General features: G+C 42.4%; 1 protein-coding gene across 7 annotated transcripts in view; it reads left to right on the forward strand.

Annotated features, from left to right (window-relative positions):
• The window catches only part of MAP4K3 (mitogen-activated protein kinase kinase kinase kinase 3), a 1,422,157-nt gene that overhangs the window by 279,603 nt on the left and 1,129,885 nt on the right, over positions 1-12,669 (forward strand). For all 7 annotated transcript variants that reach the window (XM_078649063.1, XM_078649064.1, XM_078649058.1 and 4 more), the window contains exon 4: positions 6,300-6,364. In XM_078649063.1, coding sequence (XP_078505189.1) covers positions 6,300-6,364 — 65 coding nt within the window. The remainder of the gene's footprint in view (positions 1-6,299; positions 6,365-12,669) is intronic.

Raw genomic sequence — 12,669 nt, forward strand, 5'->3', positions numbered from 1 at the left:
AGACGGACTCCAGCCTGCTGGGCGAGGTGTCGTAGCACCGCCACAGTGGACGAGACCCTGCTGGGTGAGTGGAGCGTCGCTATACCGCAAGAGTGGACGAACCCTTTGCTGGGTGCGTGGAGCGTCCCTTCACCGCAAGAGTGGACAAACCCTTTGCCGGGTGCGTGGAGCGTTGGGGGTGCAGCTGAGGGGCCTCCACCTGGGGAGGCGGGAGAGGCTCGTCCGCGCCGCCTCTCCCTCCCAGTGCACCCCACGGCGTCTCGCTGACATTTGTTATGGCCGGACCAGGCGATGAAGAAGAGGGGGGGGTCGGAGGCATATGCAAGACCTCCCCCCCCCCCCCCCCCCCCCGTGGCCTGCAAGGCGCCGGGAGAAGAAGGGAATGGGAGGACCAGTACATTCCGGGTCGGGCTCATGCCTTCTTCGGCCGATGGCGGCCGGCCGCTTGTTGCCACGGCCCCAGGAACGGGTCCCTTGGTTCATCCTGGGGACAAGCCTTGGCGCGTGGTGTCGCCTCCGGACTATTCGCGTAATGGTTCTCCACCCCAGGCCACCGCCGCCGGCTTTTGTAGACTTTCTGACGCCCAAAAACCTACTAGAAAGTAGCCCAAGGTAGCCCGACATTGCTACTTTGGGGAAGGAGGGACAGGAACGGCGTCAAGCAGACGGCGAAATGCATTGTGGGTCTGTTGTTGCAGCCGGTTGCCATGTAAATAGTTGCTTAATATATTTTTATTCAAATAAAAACGCTTAACCTGTTACTTTGCTCTAGTGTTGTATATTTCTAATATTTGCCTAGGGTTTGTCGTCAATTGGGCGGGGTGGTCGGTGGAGCCGAGCTGTCTCGCAGTCATCATGGCGTTGAGTTCGGCTTTCCTCACTAGTTTCATATTTCCTGAGGGGTTGTTCCTAATGCTTCCATTTCAGTGAGGTTGAAAAGAGATCTCATCAGTGGCCTACTGATTTACTCGATTCCTTTTGTTTTTCCTAACGATTTTTATGTTCTTTTATTTGCTAGCACGATACAGCGGCTAATCCGCATTTTCTTTATATATGTCCTTTTTATTAGGGGTGTCCTCCGGTGGAGCCAGATGGTCTACCTCTAATAAATGGTCCGGGCTGAACCAACTACTGAGCAATGGGGGGGAGATAGGCATGACGGGTTACAACGGGGACAAAAGTCAGCACTACCTATCCTTCACTACTTTGCGGAGACTAGGTAGAATATTTCTATTCTACAGTATTCGCAAATAGGGAATACCCAAAGAGAGAACCAATTCCAAACAGTCAAGTTCGGACAAACAATCAATCAATCAAATGAGGAATAAAATAGGCGCGACGGGTTACAACGGGGGCAAAAGCCTGCGCTACCTACCCTTCACTATCTGTAAAGAGAGAGATCTTCCTGTTCCTCTCTGTTTGTAGGCAGAGAAGATCCTTTCCGAGAACCAATTCCGAACGATCAATGTTCGGTCAAACAATCAATCAGTGGGGGATAAAAATAGGCACGACGGATTACAACGGGGGCAAAGGCCTGCTTTACCTATCCTTCACTATCTGCAAAGACTAAACAGAGTATGGCGACTCTGTGCTTGTTTGCAAATAGAGAATGATCCAAAGAGAACCAATTCCAAAACAATAAATGCTTGGATAACAATCAATCAAATGGAGAGGGAAGTAGGCGCGACGGGTTACAACGGGGGCAAAAGCCTGCGCTACCCACCCTTCACTATCTGCAAAGGGAGAATACTCCTATCCTTCCCCGTTTGTAGACAGAGAATCTCTCAGGACAAAACAATCAAATGCGTAATAGTAGTATTTTCCAATGACAATCAAACAATCAATTCGCAATTTGTCGTGTTTACACGACCTTACCCGGACCGTATGGACAGTTTCTCGTCTTCCGTTTCCAGCGCCCGATCGTCCTCTATTCTCCGTAATTACTGTGGCACTCCTGATGGTTCCCAGTCAGGACTGTAGATCACTCGAGAGAGGTCTGTTCAGAACCAGTGAAGTTCGGATGATCGGCTGCCAGACAAGGGTCTATCGGGCAGGAGCTCTTCCCGGTCGTTGCAGTCGTTCACTCTGTCGTTGGGACCTCTCTCACTGGATCCACGTGTCGCTGATGGGCCCCACGTTTGGGACGCCAATTGATGAAAAAGGGTTCAGGCAGATCAGGTCATTATACCCCTTTTCTTGGTTTGCCCGGCGTTAGCCGCTTCTCACCCAACTCACGATTACCAAATAAAGAGGCAGGCGCTGGAGACTGGAAGGCAGGAAACAGGAGTTTATTTCCGACGGAACAGAACACGTCAAATCAGACAACAGGGTATCTTCTCGAGGTGCTCTAACAAGTTTCTCTACGGCTCCGTCTTTTATACACAGGTTTATGATGTACAAACATTCCTTATTGTAATAAAGACACTTTGAAGTACGAAAAGGCATGTTTGGAATCCCAGCTTCAGGCCTATTCCCATACCGGTCGCTCTGATGTTGTTTTCCCCTCCCAAATGTAACATGTGATTGTAATCTGCAGCCGGACGTCCCGACAGGACACGAGGGCAAGAGGGGGTGGTCAGATCTAAGGTTGGGCAGGCGATAAGATCACGTTTCGCTATGCGGGGCCGGAGGGGGTACATCCACGAGACCTGGTTTTATGATATGGGACTGGGTCGAGAGGCCAGGTGTAGCCGGGGGGGGGTCATCAGAAGAGAGGAAGGGTGTTCCTGGGAGGAATGCAGGGGTGTTGGTCAGATCTAGGGGTGTGAGGGCCTTGATTAATCACCGCTCCTCTGATGTGAGGCGAGGTCCTACTGTAGGGAGCAATAAACTGCATCTGTTGGGCTAGGTGATGGCCTGGGATCAGGCCGGGCACTCGGGCAGGGAGGAAGAGGTTACCAAAAGGGCCTGTTCTATGGGTAGGATGAAAGAGCGAGGGGGCAGGGGTTCAGCACGGAGACAGGGTCGTGTTTAGTGGTGCGTTTATGGCCCGAACAGGAGAGACCGGGGGCTGTCGGGGCGCGGGGGGGATACTTGCGAGGCTGGGGGGAGAGAGAGCGGGAGAGAGAGGCTATTGGCAGTGGGCAGAGAGGTCATGACACACAAAATGGCTACTATCTATGTTCGCGTTGGGGCCTAAAAAGGGGACAAGATGGCGGGGCCACTGTGCCGTGACTTTCGCTTTACCTTCAACAGTGGCGAGGGTGAACACAAATGAACGCCGCTTATGTACATATACATTGTCATTTTCCACAAGGTAGGCAGAGGTATTTGTGGTAGTGTGGGCAAGCAGTAAGGCTTTATCAGAGGGTAGTGTTAAGCATTTGTTGTACACGCTCAATCAGCAAATGATGTCACGCACTCAAAGACTTAACTCAGACCAATTTTCTTTGTATACAAAATGATTAAGTTATTTCTAGAACCAAGCAAAGCCTGGCCCAGGTAAGGAAAATAAATGCTTTGCAAAAATTATTCAGTGTTTACCATTGAATGTAAGTTCAAATGCAATTTTTTTAAATACAGGTAAGTCAAGGATTCGAAATTACTGTACAGATTACTTTTCAGTTACTTTTTAGATGACTTTTTAAGTTACTTTTTCTACTATCAATGTGATATGTCTAGGTATGACACTGGGACATTTCCTAGAGAAAAGGATGTAAAATCAATTTCGTACAGTTTTAGTTTTTCAGGTTTTCATACAATTCAACTCTACACTTAAAACACTTTTCAAGGAAAAAAACAGTCAATGTATTCCTGTGGAGAAAAATGAAGTTATTGGTTAAACAGTAAGTACTCGGTCTTTGTGGTTAGGTTTCTGGGGTTAGAACAAGGGTTCCCACAGGGTCAAGTATTCACTCTAAAAACAACCTCAGCAGCACTGTGCTGAGGCCCAGTGTTATCCAATTGGGGCTAGGTGACCTCCGGTTGGTGGCTGCTCACAAGCAGGCCACAAGGTTGTAGGAGCAAAGCTCCTGGGTTAGGCTCAGGGAAAAGGGGGATCTGAGTTAGCACCCAAAGTACACCTGCAGCTGCGCCTGGTTTCAGGGTGCTGTTTTGGCATCGGGTTCCCTGGTTGTTTCAATGGATATTCTCCTGTTTCAACAAAGATCTTCTGGAGGTGACCACCAGTTGGAGAGGTAAGTTGGTATGCCTGGGGATGCTGGGACTCCGTCGATTGGGCCACCCAAGGCCGTCTGACTTCGGGTGCAGGGGTGTCTTTAGGTGTCGGTTTCTCTTACCAGCTCTGGTTGCGGTTGGGGGATCCTCAAGAAAGAGGCTGCAGGCTTCAGTGTGAAATTTGAGGCAGGTCAAAGATCACCAGATCTCAGGTCAGGATCGCCGGGGAGAACGCCTCGTGGTGTTGGGCCACTGGAACTCGGGCCGTGGGCGACTATTGCAGAGTGGTGCAGACTCTTGGGCGGTGAACTCTGCTCCGTTTGTGGAGTTTTCTGCACTCTGGACTCTGTGCTCCAGAAAACTCTGCTTATCATAGTGCAGCAAAGTTTTCCCCCTCTCACGCTCAACAATGGTAAGTTGGCGAGTGCACTGATGCTCTGGTAGAATTTCTACTTGAGCAGCTGGACGATCAGTGTGAACAGCAGTTTGTGCTACATTCTGCCACTTTCAGAACTTCACAGTTTTTTTGTCACTTTGCGGAACTCCAGCTAGGACTAGTAGGTAACCATTTCTTTCTAATGACATTCCTGGCTATTGCAAAGCTATCCTTTATTCTTGTTGTAGGGCTCAACCTTTAATTTACTGGAATTAATGTACAGTAACATCACATCTTAAATTGTATTTTTCAGTTGCGAGGCACAGGTGTTGAGGTGGGTCTTTTGTTCATATGAATTAATTGTACATGACCAGAGAGTGTTCTCCTTAGTTACCAAGCTATCCGGAATGCAAGAAAGTTTACACTTCATGTGATCCAATTGCTGAGTCTCCAGTATGCCCATGAGATTCTTACCAAGTGTTACTCCTAAAATAGTTTACTCATTGAGGTGGCTGCTCTAGCTTGCACAGTGTTTGCTCAGGGGAACCCATGTAATGTTGTATTAAGGATGCAATTAAAAGAGACATTCCCACATAAAGCATTCATCCCTTAATTATGTGCGTTGAGTTGTCATACTTGTGACACTTAATTTTTTTAACTGTTTACCTTATATTTGTTTATTTGGGAACACTTTGATGGTTTTAATTTTTATAAGTGTAAGAGAAGGTGTTTATATAAATGTTTAGATAGAGGACCTTGGGACCCTGATCTAAACTATCATGATCATTCAAAGGATTTATAAAGATATATTTGCATGCACCTCAAGCTTCATTGATTGCACATTTCCTTACAAATATTTTTAAATCAAATGCAGTATTAACCCTCTGAAGAAGTTACAAAAATAAGGAAAGTGAATACTCAAAAATATTTATTATGGCACAACCTAGGTCCCTGGATCCACATACACTGTCTTCAAAAGTCTGTGGTTTTTGGTTGGTGTTTTAGATATGCTCATTGATACTTTTACTAGATACACTTTATCCCTGTATAGACTCATCTTTTCTGGTGTAATTTGTGCATAATAAATACAATTCACATAATTAATTGTGTATATTCTTTTATGAGGAGTTGATCTTTTGTAGTGGATCATCAATGGCATATTTACTTTCTCTGTCACTCCTTGTGTTTGTAAAGCCAGTATATCCACATCACTGTGTCAACTTTTGTAAAATAGCACTATGTATGTCATCTGCTAAAGTGATCTGGAAAATATAATTTAAAAAATATGTCATCCATTGTTTTTTGCCGGAATTAGGGTGCAGTTAATGTCACTGGTCAATAATTAGTGAGGAGTGTGCATGCAATTTAAAATAAAATTAAGCAACCACATTAAAGCATATGGATGGTCATATAGCAGAATAGGGCTGCTTGAAGATAATCAACTAAACATGTACTTGAGAGGGGCATATGTGTGGAGCAGGTTTTTACCTGCTCAGAGAACAGCATTTATGAGATTGTTCTAATTTGCCATCTGGGTCCTGTAAGCCATACACAATAACATGTATCTAGTCTCAGTTTGCAGAACTATTTAGAATTATAACATTAAAATTTCCGTCTTTTACTTATAATTGTGACGCCTATACCTTCTTGTGGCAAAATTTTGATCTCAAAATGTTTGTTCTCCAAAGACATTGAAACATAATTATTTCAAATGTAGTGATTGATTTGAGTAAATGTGTATTTTAGTTGCATACACAATATTACGTTGTGTTGCTAGACATTTGAAAAATGTCTTCTCTTTTTTTAGGCGTGATAAACTCTGGATCTGTATGGAGTTTTGTGGAGGTGGTTCTTTGCAAGATATTTACCATGGTAAGTTCAGCTGTTCTTGTAAATGCATTCACTTACTTTTAAAGTTCAAAATAATTTTAGGAGTATTTAATGTTACCTGTATTTTAATATGTGCCGATTTATATATTTTTGTTTTGGAATTGAATAGCTCTCAGTTTTGTCTAAGAATTAATCTCCAAAATATTTTACTATGTTTTAGAACCATGGGGCTACGCATTTGTCATTCCTAGGCTATAACTGTCCATAACCATTATTAAACCAGTTTAGAAGCTCATTCTGTAAATGAGAAATAACCATGCCCAATTGTCAAACGCTTTCAGAATAATACTACAGGACAAGGATTGCTACAAGAATGTATTGCTGCCAATGCATGTTAATGCTCGTCAGCACATTTTGTTAAATATTTTAAGCTTAAATTCTTTTATCTTGAAAAATTGTGTTATATTGAATACCAAAAGCAAATAACAACAATACAAGAATTTTAAAATACGCATTGATGCGTGTCATAACATAGTTTTGAAAGATAACATAAAAGCTTTTATAAATCTTTTTCAGAATTCAATTTCGAAATCTATTTTCAAAATATCTTTCTAAAAATATTCTTCTTGTATGTATGTCACACATATCAGGGATCTCCAGTGTGCCAAATTCCAGAAAATGTTGCCTTCTGTTGAGTTAGTGTTGGATTCTGCCAGCAATGTACTGTTCATTGAATGCATTGATGGATTGTATGTGCATGCAACAGTAGGTGATAGTCTGGCTCAAAAGACAATGGGTAGAGAAACCTAATATATAAATTGCTAAAGTAAGTAAATAATAAAATGATGCGTACAACTGAGTGAAGTACAATCTAAACATAGTTTTCAGTTATAATTGATAAATGTAGGTTATAAGAGGAACTTCTCAACTATCCTAATATATTATGTTATAGTGGTTTTGATTTTTTGTAGGTAAATAGCTGAAATATCCAGAGATTCTAAGATAGCTACCAACTTTATTGATTTTGATCTGTTAGAGTATTTAAGCCAAGCATTCACCTGCACTGTATATATAACCTACCCCAGCCCCCAAGTATGTATTAAGACTTTGTCAGATAGTGTCTAATTATCCAGTATTGTTTTACTGCACATAAAAATCATTAGATCAAGACATAAGATAAATCTATTTTCCATCTCAAGTATGTTATTTATTTAATCTGTACCCAAGAAGTTGGATATAAAACCCACTTAAGGGTGTTATTGGAGTGTTTTACAAATATGTTTGGTTATTCTTTGTCTTTAAGGTGGGATTAATTTGCATTAAAGCATCATGTGGTATATGTCTCCTTTAGTTTCATAACCGTGTCCACATATTTCAGATTGAAGGATGCCCTCTCTGTGATTCATACAGGGTTCCAAAATATTCTATAAATTGTTAAAATATTTGGGCTGGAAGACAGAAAGGGTGAATTTGGAGAGGTTGGGAGAGTTCCATAGTCGTAACAGTAGTGACTGTGATCATTCTAGTTGATCTAATTTATATATTTCCTTTTGAGGTATTCTGGGATACAGTATGGCGTTTAAAAGTTTCTGGAAATTAAGCTTTATATTTTTGAAGCTAAGTGAACCATTTTTTTAACCTATCTATGCGTTGTGATAGATTTGGGTCATGCAGTTTATTTAATTTGGATAAAGCCGTAAAAGTGCAGGATGTTCGGAGTGAATCTAGTTTTCATCTTCAGCGCCAGGACACCTTCGGGTAACAGTGCGCTTTAAAAATGTAAAAAATAAATAAATAAATAAATCTCCAAAGTTATGTGGTATAATGTTGGACCCTAGATTGTTAGCTATAGTATAGACCTACGCCTCTTAGACCATTCCTTCGAGGCTAGTGCCTTACCATCCCTTTAAATAAATAAATGAATGATTGATCTTTATGTAGCCCCCAGCTACTCTGAGAGTAGAGAAACAGGAATTCTCAGAGTGGTTAAACAGAAAAGTTTTCAAGACTTTCATGAACTGGAGTTCATTCTGGGTATCGAAAAGCTTGAATGGAAGCTTGAATGGAAGACTATTCCAAGTTAATGCTGCCAAAACGGAACAACCTTTCCTTGAGTGTTTGAATCGAGGGACTACTATGAGACTTGACTCATAAACAGCGTGATGAACCATTACCAGAGACTTAAACACAATTCTCTTCTTAATCGGCAGCCAGTGCAGCTCTGTAAGATACATGGAGGGGCAACAAGGTAGTTGAAATAAAAGGCGTTCCAGACAACTTTCAAGTGCTTGATGAGATAGGCCAGTGTAAAGTGCATTACAGTAATCCAGTCTCATCATCAAAATATCTTTATTCGATTCCAGGAATCATAAAAGAGCAAATCATAAAATATTCCAACAAATCCAACTTAAAGTGCATTCACGATTATAAAGTGCTGGTATATGCAGTAATACATTTGTACATAAGTACAAAAAGAGTTTGGATAACAATCCATTGAGTTCATACATCAACACATTCATGAAGTCCATTGTAATAATATACACAGGTATGAGTTACTAATTAATAAGGAACATCGTTTGTGCAAATATGCAAAATCCGGACTAAAGTGCAATTGCCAACTAGTCACAAAAAGAAATATTTTGCCAAGAAAAACAAAAATTATACAGTATATATTTTATAATAAGATATAAATACTATGAACATTAAAAACGTTAAAAAATACAACTAGGCAAGGTACTATCTTGGTGTTTTCAAATCCATTAAAACAAAAGTCCTATTTAAAATTTCAGACCATTCTTCATTCTGATATAGTTAGCAGCCAATAAGAATCTCGAGACTCCAAAGACAACAAGCTGGGTATTATCGGTTTTTAGGATACGCAACATTTCCATATATCTTCTCACACCCAGCTTTCTTCCTAACGGTACAATCCATTTCTGTCTAGCTTTCATGTATGTAGGGCAAAATAGAAGAACATGAGCTATGCTTTCCTTTGTTGACAGCTGGCACATTATGCATTTACTGTCTTCCTCCCCATTACAAGCACTTCCCCACCCGGCTGTAGAAGATCTGACTTGAAGGGTCCCGTACCTTAGTTTTAAATACAATATCTTTGCAAGTTGAGGTTCTATTTGATCAAGAAAGACCTCAAAGCAAGGGACGGGTTTGAACATCAGGTAGTCATTAGTAAGTGGGCCAGTGCTGCTATTCGATACATTTTTTAGTGCAGCCTGGTTCCAATAGATCCTCTAAAGTTCTATTTTTGAATTAAGGGTCACATTTTCTGGATGGAGCCAGAACTCACTGAGCCCTAGGTTTGTTAACCACCTGCGTACATTAGCCAGCCAGGGGAACGATACATGTGTATCCAGTGCAATTAATACTTTTAGTGCCATTCTGTAAATAAAAAGTTCTTTAGTGGCCCATAACCTGATCCAATACAATAGGGTCATCAAAACTGCTCTATCCTCAATACGTTTTAGTCCTAGATCATATGTGTACGGGATCATTGGGGTGTTTTGGGGCAAAGGAATCAATGCTTGTAAAACCCTGTTTTCCCCGTAATAATTGTGGTAATTTTCTCTCCGGCCCACAATTCAGACCCGTAAAGGGTGGCAGTTTGAGCCTTGGATTTATATACCTCCAATGCCGGAGTAATAGATTTGGTGTAAGTGGCATGGAGTTTTTTGAGGATGGGCGCCGAGTTGTGGGTTAAAACTGTTCCCGATTTCTTAATATGGGGACGCCATGAAAGCTTAGAATCTAGGGTCACTCCTAGATAAACAAATATGTGAACCCGATCTATTACTGCACCGTTAAGTGTGATAGTACTTTTAAAACTTTTATGGGGCTTGATGCACATATATTTAGTTTGTGAAGGATTTTTTTCCAAGCCTTTTTCTGTGCAGTACTCATCCAGCTTGTTGAGAAGATTCTGAAGCCCCCTGGGAGATTGGGAAAGCAAGATTGTGTCATCCGCAAAAGTAAGGGCGTACACGTGGAAGCCACCTAGTTTAGGCGAATCATGTTTTGAATTCAATAAGGAGTCTACCATATCGTTGATGTAAAGGAGGAACAAGGTTGGCGCCAGGACACATCCCTGGCGCACACCTCTCCTCACTGGCATCTCCTCAGTTAGTTCCCCACTTACACCAGTCTAGATGTAATTAGGGCATGGACCACCATTCTATGGTCTTCAAATGGCAGCAAATAGAGACATTTCTTAAACGCCCTCAGAATTGCGAAACAATATCTGAAAATACCTCCTATACCTTGGGTTGAAAGGGGAGACGATGGTCAAATTTAACTCCCACGTTCCTGACCACCGCAGCAGTAGGGGAGGGGGGGTGGGGGCAGCAACTATTCCACCAGCAATAGAGGCTGGGCCAAACAGAAGTACTTCAGTGTTATCCGAGTTTGATTGCAGGTAATTGGTCTGCATCCAATTCATTACTGCTCCCACACATACTGTAAAAAGACTCTTGTGCAGCCAGAGAGCTGTTCTCTTATGACATTGTCATCTGCATTAGGAATTATCATAATATCAAAGGACTTGACTAATGCCACGAATAGGAACCTATAGATATTAAACAAAGTATGCCTCTATGATGAGCCCAGAGGTACTACCAAGTTGAGAGTCCTGGTTGCAGATGCAAAATACTCTAGTAAACACGTAGCTCACATCCATGGATCCCAAGTGGCTTTGGAAATTCGCCTGTTTCTGATAAGCTGGGTGTTGAATATTTCCCCAGACTTCCTAACTAAAGGGAGTCTAAGTGGTGGTTTGTTTATTTGGCAGCCACCCCACATGCGCCTCTGATGCGGTCTAACCAGTATAAACAGGAAGCACCTAGAAGAATGACGTTTGCTGATGGCTCTGTGGCTTTTTTTGAATTCCGAGCTGTGAGAAAGTGGCTCTTTATATACTGGACCAGAATAAGGTACTGTGTGTATAGAGTCCACAAACCCCAGAGGTTTAACAGAGGTTAAAGCCATGTGTGACCTTACTCTCTAAAGTGGTAGCTTGGTCAAGCAGTAAGGCAGTACCAGAGGACAGTGTAAAGCATTTGTTGTACACACTCAGTCAGCAAAGGGTTTCACACACTCAAAGACTGAACTCCAGGCCAAGTGATTTTATATTAAGGTATCAAAATATACTGTTCTCAATATGAGAGGTCTCAGATGAGTACTTTGCAGAAAGGCAGTAAACTTTGTAAACACAATAGGTACAGCGGTTGCAGCAGGCAACACAATTCTACGCACAATTTAGCATTGAGCTCAATGGGTTTTCCTATATAAACATGGTTGAGTACTTTGTAGATTACTTTAGTAGTTCCAGGGCTGGATCCTAGATTCAGTTCTGGGGTCTAAGCTGAAACCAATTTAGTAAAAACGTTTTAGTTATTGCAGTGATTTTTTCAGGAATATAAAGCTATTTTAAAAGTTCACACTTAAGAACTTTTCAACAGAAATCTGGCAATGTTATCCAATGGAAGAAAATTCAGGTTGCAGGTAAAGTACAATCTCGCTACTTTTGTAATCCAGTACTGGGCTCCTGGGTCCAGCACTGGGGTCTCAACTTAAAACAGGTAAGTAATTACGTTTCAGTATTTCGTATGATTTTCAAAGAATATTTCAAGTTTTCAAAAGTAGACACTTAGAAGAAATTTCATAGAAAAGCAGACAATGGATTCCTATGGAGAAAATACAGATTAAGGGTAAACCCGGTTCGGATTACTTTTGTGGTTCAATACTGGGCTACAAGGTACAGTATTGGCTTCTCTCCTAATCACAGGTGAGTACTTTGGAATTCGTTACTCGGCTGATTTTATAGGAATATTTCAAGTTTTCAAAAGTAGGCACTTAGAAGATTTTTCGAGTCAAACCAGTCAATGTTATCCAATGGCAGGTAAGTGAGTTACCGGTTTCCAGGTGAGTACTCGGCTGATGAAGTTAAGGTTCTGGGCATAGACTCAGGGGTCCCCCAGGATCAAGTAGGTACAATTGGTTCACCCTCAGCGACACAGGGGCGGCCGGATACAGAGGTAGTTAGGCCCAATGTTATCCAATGAGGGGCAGGGGGCCTCCGGTTGGTGGCTGCTGGCTAGCAGGCTACGCGGCTGTGGGAGCTGGGCTCCTGGTCACTTGCTCCGGGCAAAGGGGGAAGTAGGATAGGACAAAGGTGGCACGGCCAGGGGCACTCGGGGGGCTGGGTGCCGAGTGCTTTTGAGCCGTCGGGCGCTCAATGTTATTCAATGGGAAAGGTAAAAGGTGAACAAAGGCTGCAGGCTCGGGGACGGAGACTCTTCAGGGGCGACCACCACTTCGAGAGGGAAGTGCAGGGGTGT

This window comes from Lissotriton helveticus, chromosome 6 (assembly GCF_964261635.1).
Source record: "Lissotriton helveticus chromosome 6, aLisHel1.1, whole genome shotgun sequence".
In the NCBI taxonomy this organism is placed as follows: domain Eukaryota; kingdom Metazoa; phylum Chordata; class Amphibia; order Caudata; family Salamandridae; genus Lissotriton; species Lissotriton helveticus.